Source organism: Bombina bombina, chromosome 4 (genome assembly GCF_027579735.1).
Source record: "Bombina bombina isolate aBomBom1 chromosome 4, aBomBom1.pri, whole genome shotgun sequence".
NCBI lineage: Eukaryota > Metazoa > Chordata > Amphibia > Anura > Bombinatoridae > Bombina > Bombina bombina.
The window spans coordinates 659,045,755-659,066,547 of NC_069502.1; the positions used below are offsets into that span (position 1 = coordinate 659,045,755).

Genomic DNA, 20,793 nt, shown 5'->3' on the forward strand with positions numbered 1-20,793 from the left:
TGCGTGCCAGTGAAACCAGATGCGTGCTAACTTCATGACTTCAGATATCTCGGCCGTGTTAACTTCTTCTCCCCCTAGACTTTAGTGGAGTGAGCTGTTAAAAAAAACCCTAACACTTATTGCTCGCATGCGAACCTGACACCGCGTTAGACCAAGTGCGTTCAACCTGAATGTAGTTATGCATATTTTACACATGAAAAAAATATTTTTATCTTTAAATACATAGTTTTATATATATATATATATATATATATATATATATATACACAATATTTTTTAAACATATATCTATTCTAGAGGTGTTAAACTGGCGTTAATTGCAAAGAATCTACTGTAGTGTTTCCAAAGAATATAACACTTTGTGTTTAAGCAAAAGCTAGAACTGCAATTTCAGACCTGTAGTAAACTGTAAGGGTTAAAAAAGTTGCATATGGTATATGGCAAAGAGTGTTTAATTTAACTAGAATGTGTTTTGATATAAGTACTATACATTTCAATGTTATTCACGTAGAAAACAATGTTCTTTTTATTTTAAAATACATATTTCTATATATACAGTATACAGTATGTATATTCAATATCTATTATCTGTCTGTCTGTCTGTCTTTATATATTCCTATAGATATATAGGGATAGATAGATAGATAGATAGATAGATAGATGATAGATGAAAAATAAATAGATTTAAAAAAATAATCATACATATATATTGTACAGAAATATATATTTTAAAATAAAAAGAACATTTTCTTCAATGTAAAGAACTTTGGAATGTAAAAGTATTTGTAACTCACTTCAGGTTTAGCATAGTTGGTCTTACGCGGTGTCGGTTAAGTGCGTCTATAAAGGGAGACATTAGCACAGTTGTGGTATCCAAAATCCTGAAGTTAGTGTTCATCGGACTTTCGATTGCCTGCTAACTTTTTTCTTTCAATTTGTAATGTGCAAAAGAGTTATACATTTATATAGCACACTATATACATATGTACAATAAACCTACACTCCCTCAGCTCATTAGTTTATTATTTATGTTCAAGTATCACTATTGTATTGTTAGAAAAGAGGATAAGTTTTGATTCACACATGTAAATTGTATTGTCATATTATACTGTCTAAAGGGATGATTTACATTACACATTCGCTGCACATGGTGTTACTGCTTTTAACAGTCTGCTAGTTGCAGAGAACCAGCATTCCCACAGTGAAGGCGAGATTGCCTTCTAACAGTGATGTCATCCCTTTAGAACATTTCACCTGCAATCTCAACGGCAATGCGGATCCCTTTATAACACGTCGCTATTGTGACAATGCTTTCAACATCAGGCCTTTACCCGCATAACAAACATTTACCTTCACTCTACTGGCACCATTTGCCTCTGTCTTACCTTCTCTCTCTGGGCCTGATATTCAAAAGCTCACCGGCATGGAGAGAAATCACGCAAAATCTTTGGGATTTTGTTAAGACCTCGTATTGTAATGTAGGAGTCTCTGTTTCACTTAAAGAACACTACAGAGCAACATAAACATTTCTCAAGATAAAATTTGTGTTTAAGACTTTTTAAATCATCTCATCTGATTGGCGAGGTATTGAATTCTGAGCCCTTTGTCACTCATATATTGCTTAAAAGCATTAAATACAAACATGTAAACACTCCAAAAATGTTTCATTTGCCATTCTTGTAACCAAGTAACTCACTTGTCTTAGGAAGCTTCTTTAATGACTCTTACTGTCAGGGTTTTGTCCCTGCTTTGTTTGCCATGTGCTGCTGGCAGCCATTTTACTCACCTCTCTTGCTGACTCTGGTGCATAGTGTTTGATGCTGCTCATTTCCTGCACGCCCTTTAATGGCCAGGCTGGTGAACATCATCCGTGTGAGACAGGTTGCAGTCTCAGAATTGTGATGTCATCACTTATTATTTAAAGGGCCTCTGCTTTGCCCTTGCATTGTCTCAAACTTGTTTGTGAGTTCCAGTGTATTACCTGGCTGTCTGACGTACTCGGTACTGCTGAGCCGATGCAGTTGGGATTCAGGCATCTCTCCACGGCGGAGAGGGCCTTTAGGAGGAGGGAGGGGCTCTGCCTCTATTGTGGGTTACAGGGCCACCTTTTGAAGTCTTGTCCTACACGGCCGGGAAACACTCACACCTAAGGTCCTGTCGGGGGCAGACCTTGGGTGGTTTATCCTCATCCCCGGAACCGCTAAAGGAGAAACCTTTGGTCACGGTTGTCATTTCCAGGGTGGACTCCTCCGTAGTCACCCAGGCTCTTGTTGACTCCAGTGCTGCTGGCTATTTCATTGACAGTGCTTTTGTATCAAAGCACTCCATTCCTGTTTTGCCTCGGTCCGTTCTGCTTGCTATTGAGGCCATTAATGGCAGGTCCCTTCAGCCCACACTCGTTACTCACGAAACCGCTCCTTTATCCATGGCTGTTGGGGCTCTCCATTTTGAAACCCTCCAGTTTCAGGTGATTCTCCACATTTTCCAGTTGTTCTGGGTTAACCCTGGCTCCAAAAGCACAATCCCAGTCTCGACTGGGGCAGGTCCGAAATTTTGTTGTGGTCTCTGCAATGTATTTCCACTTGTCTTCAGAAACCAGTTTAAGTCTTGTGCACTTCTTCGGTATCTCAATTGCCAGAGGAGTACAGAGAATTCCTAGACATTTTTAACAAGGTGCGTGCCGGTACGTTGCCTCCTCACCGGTCTTACCATTGTGCCATAGACCTGCAACCCAGAGCCATTCCTCCTCTGGGCCAGATTTACCCTCTGTCTGTTGCTGAGAATTGTGCTATAGAGGAGTATGTTGCCGATGCTCTGTCGTGGGGGATCATCTGCAAATTCTGCTCTCCTGCAGGGGCTGGCTTCTTCTTTGTGAAAAAAAGGGTAGCGAGTTAAGACCATGTATCGATTATAGGGGTCTTAATCATCTTTCCATTAAGAATGCTTACCCTATTCCGCTCATTATGGAACTCTTTGACCGCCTCAAGGGAGCTACGGTCTTTTCTAAACTTGATTTGAGAGGAGCGTACAATCTCGTTAGGATCAAGGAGGGCCACGAATGGAAAACAGCATTTAACACCAGAAGCGGGCATTATGAGTATCTTGTAATGCCCTTTGGCCTATGTAATGCTCCTGATGTTTTCCAGGAACTGATTAATGATGTCCTACGAGAAATGTTGCAACAGTGTGTTGTGGTGTATTTAGACAACATCCTCATACTCTCACCCACACTTGAGGCTCATCGTTCTGATGTTACATGGGTTCTTCAGAGACTACATTAGAACGGCCTGTTTTGTAAACTCAAGAAATGTGAGTTCCTTCAGACTCAAGTAACCTTCCCTGATTTGTTTGCCATGTGCTGCTGGGAGCCATTTTACTCACCTCTCTTGCTGACTCTGGTGCATAGTGTTTGATGCTGCTCATTTCCTGTACGCCCTTTTATGGCCAGACTGGTGTACATCATCTGTGTGAGACAGGTTACAGTCTCAGAATTGTGATGTGATCACTTATTATTTAAAGGGCCCATGTTCAGTACGCTTTGCCCTTGCATTGTCTCAGACCTGTTTGTGAGTTCCAGTGTATTACCTGGCTGTTTGACGTCCCTCCTTGTTCCTGATCCCTAGCTTGTTCCTGGCTTGTTTTTTGTCTTGTGGACTTTTTATTATTTTTTGCTATTAATAAAAGTGTGATTATTTTTGCACTTCTCGTCTCAGTCTGATTCCTGGCACCCTGAAACTTACTGATCAATATAAATTTGTTGAGTTTGTCCACTGGTGTCAGACTCTTAGCCCTTGTGAGAATAATTTTAACATCGGGCCCATACCCCCATAACTAGCAACAAATGTATCTACCGTCATTTTACCAACACCATTTGCCTCTGTCTTACCCTCTCTCTCACACTCTCTCTCGTATTTTGCATAAAAGCTTTTAATACAAATATGTAAAAACTTTTCATTGCATACACCTACTAGATATTGGCACTTTGTTCACTTTATCCATTCTTATGACTGGACAGGACTTCTTTAATGACTCTTACTGATTGTTTTTACAGTCTTGACAAGGGGCACTTCTTTTAAAGAAAAAGCTGAAAATGTACTATAAGTGTCTCTTGGTGCACTCTAGTGTACTTTTCAACACTGCTAAAACATTATCAGTTACTTTAAAGCCAAAAAAGATAGTTAGCGAGAGCCACACATACACTTTATCAGATGGACATGTTAGAAGTAGATACATTATATATTACGTACCATTATGTTGCATTATTTTTCATCCCCCCGTGCTTTTATAATCTATTGTCAGTACCAATCAAAAATAATAATTAAAACTGGACCCCATATTGTACTAAAGAAAAAAAATAATCTTTCCAGAATGTATTTTGGAGGGCCTACTTTAAGATTTAATATGTTATAGAAAGTTGAGAGAAAAAGAGAGCGTAAGTTTAAACAGAAGCATAGAGTTCCTAAAAATGAATTTAGTAATACTAAACTTTTCCCTTTCTGTCCTTTCTTGCCTTATCACCTATACACACTACATTTTACTTAAAATTCACATAATCCCAAATCAACATTGCTCAATTTTTATACCATCCTCTTTCATGTGAAATGAATCCTTCCTTCATTTTTTGTTTCCTTTCCTTTATGTCAATCATTACAAAACATTGCTGTCTCAAGCCAACAGTTATCTACATATAACATATAAAGATGATTGCTTCAGTAAGCTACATTAGGTCAGTTACTTCATAGGCTTGAGTCATCCTACAGTTTGCATAATTATCAGAAATTATAATCTTATCTACAATAAGGTGCTGCTTTTTATTCACCATATTTCCTCTTTTTAATAAGGTTTATTGGTATAAACAACCTTCGATTGTAAAGTGTACATATAAGCAAAATAGTTATGTGTAATCAGCTTAAGTATGTCATGGCTGCTTTAAATAACTTATTGTTGTGCTATAATCTATTCTTTCTGGTGCACTTGTTTTCATGAAATTGCAGCTGCCAGTTAATTCTAAAAGATCATTCGATTCAGTTTTGCCGTTAAACATGTGCCTAATGCTTTTGCGTATTCATTTAAACAAACACCTTCAACAGAATTATCATAATTTCAGACCTATCACACACATTTTTTACAATTTAGATATTATACATATTTAATATAAGTATTTTCTCATCTATGGTGAAATAAAATAAAATAAGTCCATTGCATTAAATATAACAAATAGATTAGAAGTGACAATCAATAACTGATACCTCTAATAACTCCTGAGAAATCTGGTAAATACAATTATATCATATTACTTTCATAATTTTAAAAATTAAAGATGTCTTTAAAGAGCAACAAATATTACAATTTATAATCTGTGATTAACCACATACTGTAGGTGCCAATTATCTGATCAAGGTCTCATTCATTGTATTACATTTCTATCTGAACATTAGATGTATATTCTGAATAATAAAAACTATAAATTATTTTATTAAGGGAGTACTCTCAACCAAAAGTAAAGCTATAACTTCCCATGCATTTTACTATCCATTGTTTCTAAACAAAATTACTATAGATAGTTATAGTTTCTATGGGTATGTGTACAGATCTGAAACTTAATACTTTAATTCTTTATGCTAATTCTTCTAATTTATGTCTGTGATTTAGCTCTGGTTATATCTCTTATATAGCACCAATAAAAGAAAACAACAAATTAACTTACAGAACCATACAGAAAAACTATGTGTAGATAAAATGAGCCAGACACAAAGTTATTTCCATTTTTAATTAAACACATGTATTTTTGAACGATGGCACACCAACATTATTTCTATTATCCTTTAAGCAATGTTTTTTAGAACATCTAGTGCAAGTCTATGTGTTCCAATTGTATTAATTTACTTGGAATGCTTAAAGTGTATGCTACACACACATACACACAAATGTGCTCAGACTATCTCACACATTCACACACATACCCAAAACCACATTTAAATATATGTAGCGATAGATGATAGATAGATGAACAATTAATAGATAGATAGATAAAGATTGATATATTAGATGTAGATAGATATATAGATATATAGCTGATAGATAGATAGATAGATCATTGATAGATCATTGATAGATCATTGATAGATCATTGATATAAATATAGATAGATAGATAGATAGATAGATAGATAGAGATTGATAGATAAAGATAGTTAGATAGATATATTAGATATAGATAGATAGATAGATAGATAGATAGATAGATAGATAAATAGATAGATAGATAGACTGATTCAGAACCATTAGGCCTGTAGACTAGTGATTTATATATTTCAGGAAGTTTTCTCTGCAGTACTGTGGGAAATAAATATGTTTGTGCAATGTTCATATGCTGACAAATCAGCTCAGTTTAGCTAAATGAAACCTCAACTGGCTAAATATTTATTCTTACTGTTGTATTGCTGTTAGAAAACTATATTATACAGTACATGAGTATGTATTGTACACTCATTTTTACCTCATTCTCCTTTTGCAATAGTATTCTAATACATATACAACACTTGCAGAGCATAATGCATCAAGCATAAAAGGAACAGTCACTTTAATCATAATATTAAAAGCTAAAGTGTTTCATGTCTAAAGGTTTTTGCCATTAGCTGAAATACCTCTTGCTAACTTGTAGTGCATGTTGTGCCATAATGCTTTTGTTATTCAGTGTTCCTTCTTTTATATATTATTTGTCCAAATAGGACCACATGAATCTTTTGCTGGCAAGGCTTTGATGGAAGCTGAAAGCCTAATAGGCAAGAACACATTTTTTGCATGCTCCTTTTAGCACGGTTTCCACCTCTGGGACTTACAATACTCTGTCAATGTTCACTGTAAAAATGACACCACTAAGTACTTTCTGTCTCATATTTTTCAGATAAAAAAATAGACATTATAAGAGAAAAAAAATGTGGTGAAAGCTAATTATCAATTTCATGGATGTAAAAGTTTGAATGATTCTAGAATGTAATTTCCTTGCTAAATTTCACATTTTTAATAAGTCATTGTATTAAACATGTGAGATTTTATTTGCATATGTGTTCTCACTAATTAAACTATATTATATATGATATGGAATTCTCAAAAACCAGGAAAAGGATGTTAATTTATGTATTATAAATATATCATATTAAAAAAAAAAAAGTTGTGTGTCCCAATAGAATGACCACTTTTTTATTGTGAGACATGCAGAGGTATTTCGTTTTTTCCCATCACACATTATATGTCTGCATCTTGCCTGTTCATGTTGTGTGCATTTCTTGGGAATAAATTAGCTGTATTCTAGTTTTTGTCTTTTTGGCATGTTTGGAGCAACACTGCAGTTAGAAATGGTGGTAAACAAAAAATTCAGATTAAAGCAAATGTATTATTTTTATGTAATTTCCTCTTCTAAATTTGATGTATTCATCTTATGGACATAGAAAAAAAATGTAATATGCCACATTGATGCGTTAAAGGATTGAAGGACATATTTAGCTATTATAGAATACATTCTAGTTTGCTTAATGACATCTTAGCTATTTATATAATTATTACACTTGACTAATAATATTTTCTTGCTTAAATAATTTAATTGCAGTTCTTATGGATTTATCTGATTTTTATAAATGGTGACAGCATTAGAAAGTCAGCAAAGAACATACAGCAAGCTTCCAATTTATCTTTATTCTTAGACAAAATTATAAATAAGGTTGTGCTTTCTGATATTCTATTAGAAATAGAATATCGCATAATGGAAAACTCCTTTTGTCTCTCCATAGAAATCAATGATTGCAACATTTAAATATATCATAGGGTTAAATGCCTATGTTTCTTCACATTTCTTTCCTTAGTTTTTTTGTCTGATCTTATTTATAAATTATCATTTATTTCTATTATCTTCTGCTCATACCACTATTACAAACAGTTACATATACACATCTCATTTTAGGAAGGAAGTCATATTATACATTTAAAATGTAATCTTAAAAATTATTAACACATGATTGTTTTTATTATCATTATTATTACAACTACTGCTATTATTATTTCTCTGTGCATTTCCTAAATGGGAGCAAATATCATAGTATCATAAAGAATGACATCATTTTATCTATGATTTGCGAAAAAAAAACATAAACACATAGAAAACAACATATTTATTTTTTTATGGTAGGATTTATGAAGATGTAAATAAAAAGATATCAGTGCAGGGAAATTGCATGGAACTCTCTTTCACCCATCTTTTGTTTTAAACTGCACTCAGGAGGTTCTCTAAACAAATTCAGGAATGAGCCAGTCAAAGTTATACATGAAGTTGTTGACGACACCACTGATTGGCTGTACGCCATATTTTCTACTATGTCTGACATCATAGCCCTCGATGATGATCAAAAAGGTATTTACAACATGCAACACTTTACGCACACTGCGCAAGCCAGTAGGATTGATAGTCTCATTAGCCATTGAAGAGTTTTTCAATGCTTTAATAAATGTATTTACAAAAGTCTGTTTATTGTTCTTGTAGCTAAGTATGCATCTCACATATAAAATATATTTTATATAAAAAAAACATTATTATTATTAGACTACCTTCCATCTAAAATGCTGGACAAATTATGTTTATAAATAATTATTGTAAGTAAAAATCTATTTCTAGTCTTCTTATGCAGTTCTAATTTTATTTAGTGTCCCAAATATTTTTCTTGCCTTTACAGCTGTTAATCATATTATATTTAAATACATTTAATTTAATTAGTAAATTCAATATGTTTATAAATAATTTTAAAATTACATTTATTATATTTTTTCTATAAAAGTACAATATAAAAATATAAATATTTATATTTTATTTTCATCATTCCCATCTTCTTTCACTAAATAAGGCATTTGTTTACATACTAGGCTGTATACACACATAAACCATAATAAAAATGAACAATGCAGAACTGACAACAATCAACTATGGGCTAGATTACAAGTGGCGCTCTAACTGTTGCACACAAGGGAAATCAGTTTTTTTCATACATTAGAAATAGGGTGTATATTACAAGTTGAAAGTAATCTGCAGAGCGCAATCACATTTTACTAAAATCCTCACATACAGGGTAGTATTTTAAAAAAAAGTTGAACTAAACACAACATAAATACATTGTAAATTGCAGTACACTCATATAAGCACTATCTGATAAAAAACTATTCATATAAATATTTTAAAAAGGTTATAAGGGTTAAAAAGTATGTGGTATACAACAAGGTGTTTGATTGCAAAGGGCTATAATGTATATATAATACATATGCATGTCTAAATATGTGAAAACTGGGGTTGTTGTGTGTTACTCAAGGAACCTATATATCCATAAAATAGGAGTTTGTGGAGGGTGCTGAGTGCTAATTATAGTAGATAAATATTATGAAAAGAAAACACCAATTACGGCACTCGCTTAGAGAGTATGCAGGTTAAGAGTCCCTACCTTATAAAATATAACTTTTATTAATAATAAAAATAAAAATCCGTAGGAGACAAATAACATAAATAAACATATAATGTTTAAAAACGGCACAGATGGTGATCTTTGTATATCAACTCATAAGACATTAAAGATACTAAATAGTATCAATAACTGGGATAGGTAGAGGAACCCCCATATAGTAAACACAATGATTTGTCGGAGCAGGGACACAGTCCAAAAGTGTGTCAGTGACGGGCAATTAGCCCAATGGGAGATACCAGAAACTAGACCCAAAATATTATGCCTAAATCCAAATGTGGCACAAATTTCACACAAAAGGATATCTAGTACAAGTAGTGGACTAAGATATGAGCAATACTAACATATATATGCTGGTTTAAGTAAGTGTAGGGATCCTTATAAAATGAGCACAAAAAAATACATTATATCAAAGGGGACACAGTCCCAAAATATGTTTGGTAAGGAGCAAGTAGCTCAATAAAGGATATCTAAAACTAAAGCTAGACCAATATAACCTAGATCCAAAAGTGGAACATATTTTACACAGTAGGATATTATCTATGAGGAGGGAAAAAATAATAGTCATATTATAAGTAGTAAAAACTCAAATTTTAGGCTAGTAAGTACAAATAGATGTGGAACAAATTTCACACATCAGAGTTGTATACACCAGGTTGGCGGTTACCTAATGCGCATTTTGCCATAGCTTTCTCAAAGGCTTTGAAAGGTATTGATAATATTTAGTATCTTTAATGTCTTATGAACTGATATACACAGCATATATCACCATCTGTGCCATTTTTAAACATTGTATGTTTATTCATCTTATCCGTCTCCTACGGATTTTTTATTTTTATTATTAATAAAAGTTATATTTTATATGGTAGGGACTCTTAACCTCTATACTCTCTCTAAGCGAGTGCTGTAATTGGTGTTTTCTTTTCATAATATTTATGTCTAAATATGTGTATGTATGCACATATATATATATATATATATATATATATATATATATATGTATATATATGTGTGTAGATATGTATTTATGTATTTTTGTGTTTTACTATGTATTTACTGTACATATTTCAAATTCCAGTGTTCTTCACATAAAGGATAATATAATTTATTTTTGTAAATATATATTACCTGTATATCTATTCCTATTGACCAACAACCAAAAATCCTATACTGGTAAAACATATGTCAGAGTCTTGTGCCTGAGTAACATGTTACTCTTACAGTGGGATCTCAGTGTTACAATCATAGATCCCCTGTTACAATTGGCAATCAAGTGTGGTTATATGCAAAAGATAAAATCAGGGTTATATTAACAGCGAGCCATGGTATCCAGATAAATCCATAAAGCATATGCATAGTCAGTGGGCAAATTTTGGAAGTAAAAGTAAAACATCCTATCACTATGCAAACAGATATTGATGATATGGCCAATGTATGTTCTTGCCTAAATCAGGAAACCTTGCCATATAGGGTAAGGTATCATGCACAGTCCGAGGAAGGACCATTGCTGGTTACACAGATATTATAGGAAACAGTGCCAGTCATTGGACATATTAAGTCCCCTCGGGTAAAGGGTGTCAAGTCTGTGTATCCACTTGGTCTCCCTCTGCAGGAGTATTCGATCCCGATTACCCCCCCGCCGTAGCGGTGGGACGTGGTCAATGAGGATAAAACGTATGTCTGTTACCTTATGCTTGGCCTGTAGGAAGTGTCTAGCCACTGGTTGGTCTGCTGTTCCCTTATCCAAAGCAGTACGAATTGCTGAACGGTGATTTGCCATTCTTATTCATGCGTTGTCAGATGTTTTACCAACGTAATATTTTCCACAACAGCAGCTTAGAAGGTATACAACGTGACTTGTTGTGCATGTGATAAAGTGCCTTATGGTGTACTTCTGTGTGGTATGTGGGTGTCAAAACACCTTGCAGGGGATCATGCCACTGCAGGTGGTGCACCCCAGGCATCTGAAGCAACCTGTTTTAGTGGATTTTAGCCACTTCTTTGTGTAGCTTTGCTCGGGGTCCGTCTGCATCAATAGATCCCTGAGGCTTCTGCCACATCTGTATCCCATGATTGGTGGGTCCAAATGTCTAAAGGGGAGCGTTTGGTCGGTGCCAAGGATTTCCCATCTGTTTTTGATAGAATCAGCCAAGACCTTTTTCCCTTTGTTATAGGTGGTTGTAAAAACCATTCTTGGTTTCTTGTCAGCAGGGTTTGTTCGTTCGTTTTCAGACATTAATTCTTGTCTTACTTCCTCTAACAGTTCAGGTGAGTAGCCCCTCTGCAGGAATTTGTTGGACATTTCATCCATTTGGGTTAACCTGTTGGTTGCCTCAGTATTGTTCCTCATTACCCTGATCATTTGGGATTTCACAATAGCCCTCCTGGTATGTGGCGGGTGGTTACTTGTTGCCTCAAGTAAAGAATTCCGATCTGTGGGTTTTGTGTATAAAGTTGTAGATAGTTTCCCTTCCTTCTTGTAGATTCTTAGATCCAGAAAATCTATCTGGTCTAGGTCAAATTTTAGTTCGAACTTGATGGGACAAGTTAGAGCATTAAGTTTAGTTACCCATTCAGTGAGTAAATCAACAGGGCCACACCATATTAGGAAGACATCGTCGATGTACTGTCTGTAGTGTTTAACCATTTCATGGTTATATACCTTCATGGTGTCCCTTTCATACTGCTCCATGTAGAGATTTGCGTAGGATGGGGCTACGTTAGATCCCATCGCCGTTCCGGTTAATTGCTGGTAGAAGATGTTCTCAAAACGAAAATAGTTACGTTTCAAACACTTGTCAAGAATGTCAAGAATAAAGGTCATTGGAGGGCCCACATAGGGGTATCTGTCAAGTGCTGTAGAAATAGCATCTATTCCCTCGTCGTGCGGGATCACTGTGTATAGACTCCTCACGTCCATTGTCACAAGTATGTCCTCACTTGTGATACCTTCCACAGAATTCAGAATCCTAATGAGGTCACCAGAGTCTTTAATGTAGGAATCCATAGATCTCACAATAGGTTGCAGGATGGCGTCCACATACTGGGCCAAAGGTTGTAGCAGCGAGCCCCTGGCGGATACAATCGGCCTGCCAGGGGGATTAAGCTGATCCTTATGGATTTTAGGCAGAGTATACAGTATAGGGTGAATGGGGTGAGTGCAACTCAGGAAGTCAAACTCATCTTGGTCAATCCATTTCTGTTGTACAGCATTTGTAAGTGTCACATCAATTTCTTTCTTGAATGTTGTAGTGGGGTCCCAGGTGAGTTTTTTGTAAGTCAAGTTGTCACTTAGTTGTCGCAGGACTTCAGTGCGATATTGGGCGTAGTCCATAATGACAATGGCACCACCCTTGTCGGCCGGACGTATGACAATGTCAGCATCAGAGGCTAGAGATTTTATAGCCACTCTCTCTGCCTTTGTGAGGTTTGGGCGATGTTTGTCCATTTTAGCATTGTCTGAATCATTTGAGATGAGCCTGGTGAAGGTTTTAATGCTTGTTCCACATGTATTTGGCTCAAATTTGCTTTTAGGTTTAAATCTTTTAATCTCTGGGGTGCTGTTTGAGTCCCTAAAATGTTCCTTGAGCTTTAGATTCCTCTGAAATCTGTGTATGTCCAGAAAAGTGTCAAAGTCATCATTGCTGAAGGTTGGAATAAATGTGAGGCCTTTATTGAGAAGGCTAATCTCTCCTTCTGTGAGTGTCCTGTTGCTGATATTAAAAACAATGTCTGGGTTCATTACCTTGGTGGTAATGGAGGTCTTCATGCCACAATAGTTCCCCCTCCTCGGGTGCGGCCTCGGCCTCGTGTGTTGGCTGATCTTGTTGTAACCCCTAAAAAATGGGTATTGGATGTGGTGGGTGCTTGATTCAGCTGTCTTTGTTCTTGTTAGCCAGCTTCGTTATCGGATCCTGAACTACTGTCCACTGTGTTTAGGAACCTAGAGCGATATTGCCTTTGGCGTCGTGGTCTTTGTGGGCCTCTCTGTTGGTTGCTACCATATAGCCAGGAATATATCCTCTTGTCTTTGTAGTCATTGTCCACCTTGATTATTTTCTGATTTTTAAATGCCATAAGCTCCTTCTTATAGTCGTTTACTTGTTTACTGAGTTTCTCCATCCAAGCCTCACTGGAGTCATCCCTCAGGATATGTAGTTTGTTATTGTTAAATTCAGCCAGCTCCTCTCTCACAGTTGCTAGGATGTTAGTACATTCCTCAATGACCAGAAGGATTAGGTCCATTGAGCACTTGTTCAAGATTTGACACCAGCGTAGGCAAAACCTTTTGTTGTTTCTACCAATGGTAGGCTGATTTCTGACTCAGAAACCTCTTGGTATTTGGTTGTTTTTATAGTACTTAGAGAGGTACACAGTATGTAGTTCATACTGTCCTAAAGCCTGTGTACACGGCCATTATTTGCAGTACAGCGGTTCGACCCCTTGCTCTCTCTCTCTCTCTATCCCCCCTCTCTTTTGCTCCCTCTGCCCAATTTATTTTGCTCTATCTTCCCCGTCTCTTCTGCTCTCTCTCCCCCCTCTCTTTTGCTCTCTCTCTCCCCCTCTCTTTTGCTGTCTCTCTCCCTCCCCTTTTCTTTTGCTCTCTCTCCCCCTCTCTTTTGCTGTCTCTCTCGCTCTCTTTTGTTCTCTTTATCCCCCCTCTTTTGCTCTCTCCCCCCTTTCTTTTGGTCTCTCCCCACTCTATTTTGCTGTCTCTCTCCCCCTCTTTTTTACTCTCTCCTCTCTTTTTCTCTCTCTCCCCCTCTCTTTTTCTGTCTCTCTCCCTCTCTTTTGCTCTCTTTATCCCACCTCTTTTGCTCGCTCTGTCCCCCATTTCTTTTGCTCTCTCCCCACCTCTCTTTTGCTGTCTCTCTCCCTCTCTTTTGCTGTCTCTCTCGCTCTCTTTTGCTCTCTTTATCCCCCCTCTTTTGCTCTCTCCCCCTTTCTTTTGCTCTCTCCCCACTCTATTTTTGCTGTCTCTCTCCCCCTCTTTTTTACTCTCTCTCTCTCTCCTTCTCTTTTGCTCTCTCTCCCTCTCTTTTGCTGTCTCTCTCTCCCCCCTCTCTTTTGCTGTCTCTCTCTCTCTCCCTCTCTTTTGCTCTCTCTATCCCCCCTCTTTTGCTCTCTCTATCCCTCTCTTTTGCTCGCTCTCTCCCCCCTCTTTTGCTCGCTCCCCCCCCCTCTCTTTTGCTCTCTCTATCCCCCCTCTTTTGCTCTCTCTTTCTCCCCTTTCTTTTGCTCTCTTTCTCCACTCTCTTTTGCTCTCTCTCTTCCCCTCTCTTTTGCTCTCTCTCCTCCTCTCTTTTGCTCTCTCTCCCCTCTCTTATGCTCTCCCCCCTCTCTTTTGCTCGCTCTCCCCCCTCTCTTTTGCTCTCTCTATCCCCCCTATTTTGCTCTCTCTTTCTCCCCTTTCTTTTGCTCTCTTTTTCCACTCTCTTTTGCTCTCTCTCTTCCCCTCTCTTTGGCTCTCTCTCCTCCTCTCTTTTGCTCTCTCTCCCCTCTCTTTTTTTTCTCTCTCTCCCCTTTCTCCCCCTCTCTTTTGCTGTCTCTCTCCCTCTCTTTTGCTCTCTCTCTCCCCCCTTTCTTTTGCTCTCTCTCTCTCCCCCTCTCTCTATTTTGCTCTCTCTTTCCTCCTCTAATTTCCTCCCTCTCTTTTGCTCTCTCTCTCTCTCCCCCTCTCTTTTGCTGTCTCTCTCCCTCCCCTTCTCTTTTGCTCTCTCTCCCCCTCTCTTTTGCTGTCTCTCTCCCTCTCTTTTGCTCTCTTTATCCCCCCCTCTTTTGCTCTCTCCCCCCTTTCTTTTGCTCTCTCCCCCCTCTATTTTGCTGTATCTCTCCCTCTCTCTTTTGCACTCTCTCTCGCTCCCTCTCTTTTGCTCTCTCTCCCCCTCTCTTTTGCTGTCTCTCTCCCTCTCTTTTGCTGTCTCTATATCCCCACTCTTTTGCTCTCTCTATCCCCCTCTTTTGCTCACTCTATCCCCCCTCTTTTGCTCGCTCTCTCCCCCCCTCTCTTTTGCTAACTCTATCACCCCTCTTTTGCTCTCTCTTTCTCCCCTTTCTTTTGCTCTCTTTCTCCACTCTATTTTGCTGTCTCTCTCCCCCTCTCTTTTGCTCTCTCTCCTCCCTCTCTTATGCTCTCCCCCCCCCTCTCTTTTGCTCTCTCTCTCCCCCTCTCTTCAGCTCTCTCTATCCCCCCTCTTTTGCTCTCTCTATCCCCCCTCTTTTGCTCTCTCTATCCCCCCTCTTTTGTTCTCTCTCTCCCCTTTCTTTTGCTCTCTTTCTCCCCTCTTTTGCTGTCTCTCTCCCCCTCTCTTTTGCTCTTTCTCTTCCCCTCTTTTTTGCTCTCTCTCTCCCCCTCTCTTATGCTCTCTCCCCCTCTCTTTTGCTCTCTCTCTCCCCTCTCTTTTGCTCTCTCTCCCCCTCTCTTTCCCCCTCTCTTTTGCGCTCTCTCTCCCCTCTCTTTTGTGCTCTCCCACCTCTCCTTTGCTCTCACTCTCTCCCCCTCTCTTTTGCTTTCTCTCTCTCTCACTCTCTCTCTCTCCTCCCCTCTCTTTTGCTCTCTCTCTCCCCTCTCTTTTCTTCTCTCTCTCTCCCCCCTCTCTTTTCCCCCTCTTTTGTGCTCTCTCTTTTGCCCCTCTTTTGCGCTCTCCCCCTCTCTTTTGCTCTCTCTCCCCTCTCTTTTTTTCTCTCCCATTTCTCTCCCTCTCTTTTGCTGTCTCTCTCCCTCACTTTTGCTCTCTCTATCTCCCCTATTTGCTCTCTCTCTCTCCCCCCTTTCTTTTGCTCTCTCTATCCCCCCTCTTTTGCTCTCTCTATCCCCCCTATTTTGCTCTCTCTCTATCCCCCTCTTTTTTCTCTCTCTATCCCCCTCTCTCTCCCCTCTTTTGTGCTCTCTCCCTCTCTTTTGATCTCTCTCCCTCTCTATTTTGCTCTCTCTTTCCTCCTCTATTTTCCTCCCTCTCTTTTGCTCTCTCTCTCTCCCCTCTCTTTTGCTGTCTCTCTCCCTCCCCTTCTCTTTTGCTCTCTCTCCCCCTCTCTTTTGCTGTCTCTCTCCCTCTCTTTTGCTCTCTTTATCCCCCCTCTTTTGATCTCTCCCCCCTTTCTTTTGCTCTCTCCCCCCTCTATTTTGCTGTATCTCAACCCCTCTCTTTTGCACTCTCTCTCTCCCCCCTCTTTTGCTCTCTCTCCCCCTCTCTTTTGCTGCCTCTCTCCCTCTCTTTTGCTGTCTCTATATCCCCCCTCTTTTGCTCTCTCTATCCCCCTCTTTTGCTCGCTCTGTCCCCCCTCTTTTGCTCGCTCTCTCCCCCCCTCTCTTTTGCTATCTCTATCACCCCTCTTTTGCTCTCTCTTTCTCCCCTTTCTTTTGCTCTTTTTCTCCACTCTACAGGGAGTGCAGAATTATTAGGCAAATGAGTATTTTGACCACATCATCCTCTTTATGCATGTTGTCTTACTCCAAGCTGTATAGGCTCGAAAGCCTACTACCAATTAAGCATATTAGGTGATGTGCATCGCTGTAATGAGAAGGGGTGTGGTCTAATGACATCAACACCCTATATCAGGTGTGCATAATTATTAGGCAACTTCCTTTCCTTTGGCAAAATGGGTCAAAAGAAGGACTTGACAGGCTCAGAAAAGTAAAAAATAGTGAGATATCTTGCAGAGGGATGCAGCACTCTTAAAATTGCAAAGCTTCTGAAGCGTGATCATCGAACAATCAAGCGTTTCATTCAAAATAGTCAACAGGGTCGCAAGAAGCGTGTGGAAAAACCAAGGCGCAAAATAACTGCCCATGAACTGAGAAAAGTCAAGCGTGCAGCTGCCAAGATGCCACTTGCCACCAGTTTGGCCATATTTCAGAGCTGCAACATCACTGGAGTGCCCAAAAGCACAAGGTGTGCAATACTCAGAGACATGGGCAAGGTAAGAAAGGCTGAAAGACGACCACCACTGAACAAGACACACAAGCTGAAACGTCAAGACTGGGCCAAGAAATATCTCAAGACTGATTTTTCTAAGGTTTTATGGACTGATGAAATGAGAGTGAGTCTTGATGGGCCAGATGGATGGGCCCGTGGCTGGATTGGTAAAGGGCAGAGAGCTCGAGTCTGACTCAGACGCCAGCAAGGTGGAGGTGGAGTACTGGTTTGGGCTGGTATCATCAAAGATGAGCTTGTGGGGCCTTTTCGGGTTGAGAATGGAGTCAAGCTCAACTCCCAGTCCTACTGACAGTTTCTGGAAGACACCTTCCTCAAGCAGTGGTACAGGAAGAAGTCTGCATCCTTCAAGAAAAACATGATTTTCATGCAGGACAATGCTCCATCACACGCGTCCAAGTACTCCACAGCGTGGCTGGCAAGAAAGGGTATAAAAGAAGAAAATCTAATGACATGGCCTCCTTGTTCACCTGATCTGAACCCCATTGAGAACCTGTGGTCCATCATCAAATGTGAGATTTACAAGGAGAGAAAACAGTACACCTCTCTGAACAGTGTCTGTGAGGCTGTGGTTGCTGCTGCACGCAATGTTGATGGTGAACAGATCAAAACACTGACAGAATCCATGGATGGCAGGCTTTTGAGTGTCCTTGCAAAGAAAGGTGGCTATATTGGTCACTGATTTGTTTTTGTTTTGTTTTTGAATGTCAGAAATGTATATTTGTGAATGTTGAGATGTTATATTGGTTTCACTGGTAAAAATAAATAATTGAAATGGGTATATATTTGTTTTTTGTTAAGTTGCCTAATAATTATGCACAGTAATAGTCACCTGCACACACAGATATCCCCCTAAAATAGCTATAACTAAAAACAAACTAAAAACTACTTCCAAAACTATTCAGCTTTGATATTAATGAGTTTTTTGGGTTCATTGAGAACATGGTTGTTGTTCAATAATAAAATTAATCATCAAAAATACAACTTGCCTAATAATTCTGCACTCCCTGTATTTTGCTGTCTCTCTCCCCCTCTCTTTTGCTCTCTCTCCCCTCTCTTTTGCTCTCTCTCCTCCCTCTCTTATGCTCTCCACCCCTCTCTTTTGCTCTCTCTCTCCCCCTCTCTTCAGCTCTCTCTAACCCCCCTCTTTTGCTCTCTCTATCCCCCCTCTCTTATGCTCTCTCCCCCTCTCTTTTGCTCTCTCTCTCCCCTCTCTTTTGCTCTCTCTCTCTCCCCCTCTCTTTCCCCCTCTCTTTTGCGCTCTCTCTCCCCTCTCTTTTGTGCTCTCCCACCTCTCCTTTGCTCTCTCTCTCTCCCCCTCTCTTTTGCTTTCTCTCTCTCTCACTCTCTCTCTCTCCCCCTCTCTTTTGTTCTCTCTCTCCCCTCTCTTTTCTTCTCTCTCTCTCCCCCTCTCTTTTCCCCCTCTCGTTTGTGCTCTCTCTTTTGCCCCTCTTTTGCGCTCTCCCCCTCTCTTTTGCTCTCTCTCCCCTCTCTTTTTTTCTCTCCCATTTCTCCCCCTCTCTTTTGCTGTCTCTCTCCCTCACTTTTGCTCTCTCTATCTCCCCTATTTGCTCTCTCTCTCTCCCCCCTTTCTTTTGCTCTCTCTATCCCCCCTCTTTTGCTCTCTCTATCCCCCCTATTTTGCTCTCTCTATCCCCCTCTTTTTTCTCTCTCTATCCCCCTCTCTCTCCCCTCTTTTGTGCTCTCTCCCTCTCTTTTGATCTCTCTCCCCTCTCTTTTGCTCTCCCTCTCTCTCTCCTTTATTTTGCTCTCTCTCCCCCACTCTTTTGCTGTATCTCTCCCTCTCTTGTGTTCTGTCTATCCCCCTATTTTGCTCTCTCTCTATCCCCCTCTCTCTCCCCTCTTTTGTGCAATCCCCCTCTCTTTTGCTCTCTCTCTCCCCTTTCTCCCCCTCACTTTTGCTGTCTCTCTCTTTTTTGCTCTCTCTATCTCCCCTATTTTGCTCTCTCTCTCTCTCCCTTTCTTTTTCTCTCCCTCCCCCCCTCTCTTTTGCTGTCTCCCTCTCTCTCTATCCCCCCTCTTTTGCTCTCTCTCTATCCCCCCTCTTTTGAGCTTTCTCTCTCCCGTCTGCATGGCCCTACCCAGCCCAGCCCACATCATACCCGGCCCCGCCCACATGACACCAGGCCCCGACCACGTCACGCCCGGCCCTGTCACGCCCCACCCATTTCATGCCCAGCCCCATCCCCGTCACGCACGGTCGGCCCAGGCCCAGATGCCAGGTCAGTGTGTTGAAGGCCAGGTGTGTTTGTCCTCACGCTGTCTCTACTGTGCATGAGAGCTTCGGACAAACAAACTTGGCCTTTTATATTATAGGATATATATATATATATATATATGTATATATATATATATACTTTTTATGATATATATATATATATAATAAATAAAAAGTATATTATTTTCTATGTGAAGAGCATAGGAATGGAAAATAATCATATTGCACTTCGCATTTTACGATTTAGGTCGAAAGTGGTGTTAGGTTAGCACAGAAAAAAAAAGAACAGAACAGAAAAAAGAAAGACAATGGAGAGAAGAAAGAGAAAAAGGGAGTTTAGGGCGCACAATCTTCTACCCAAAAAGTTTAATAAAATGTTAAATGTATTGATATTCATTAAAATTTAACCACACAGATACTCCAGTTCAGCGTATATATCTGTCACCGGAAATTGGCTAAAGATAAAGGGGGAATTTAAAATACTATATATTGACAATTGTATTAAAAATCTATGGCTAATCGTAAACTTAAAGTTCCCCATGTGAAATTCAGTTAGTCATAGCACAAGCAGCATTCACTCATGGAAAAACAACAAACAAGCCGTTCCGTTACAGGGACATATCCCCCAAGTATTTCTGGCCAATATGCAGGAACCTCAGCATCGGTCTGGGGGCATGTATGGTACAGAGTCAGCAAAAATCAAGCAACACACATAGACCCATTTTGGCCCGTAAATGGGCCTTTTCCAATTGATTCGTACTATATGCAATACTTAAAGGACCTACGTACATCCAAGTATTTAAATGTATTGAGGAACCTCCCCTTGAGTGACATCATACGTGAAATCATACGTGCAGCCAATGTAATCTTATCTTCATACACAGCTATTGGTTAGTGTCATAAACCATTCATCAGTGATGCTCTCATTGGTGTGTCAGAATATACACCTCATCGTCATAATGTCAACACTGATCGCATGGTAAGTGTACTGTCATCTAAGACATCTGTAAATAGCAAATACTGCAATTCTCTTCTCTCCACTATCTTTATTTCTTTCTGTTTAATGAGGTACTGTATATCATCATATAGGGAGAAGCACCACCTCATAGGGGTATCATATT

At 39.3% G+C, this 20,793-nt stretch overlaps 1 protein-coding gene across 50 annotated transcripts in view; it reads left to right on the forward strand.

Moving 5' to 3' along the window:
• The window catches only part of TRDN (triadin), a 950,114-nt gene that overhangs the window by 104,443 nt on the left and 824,878 nt on the right, over positions 1-20,793 (forward strand). For all 50 annotated transcript variants that reach the window (XM_053710723.1, XM_053710722.1, XM_053710726.1 and 47 more), the window contains exon 3: positions 8,275-8,406. In XM_053710723.1, the coding sequence (XP_053566698.1) occupies positions 8,275-8,406 (132 nt within the window). The remainder of the gene's footprint in view (positions 1-8,274; positions 8,407-20,793) is intronic.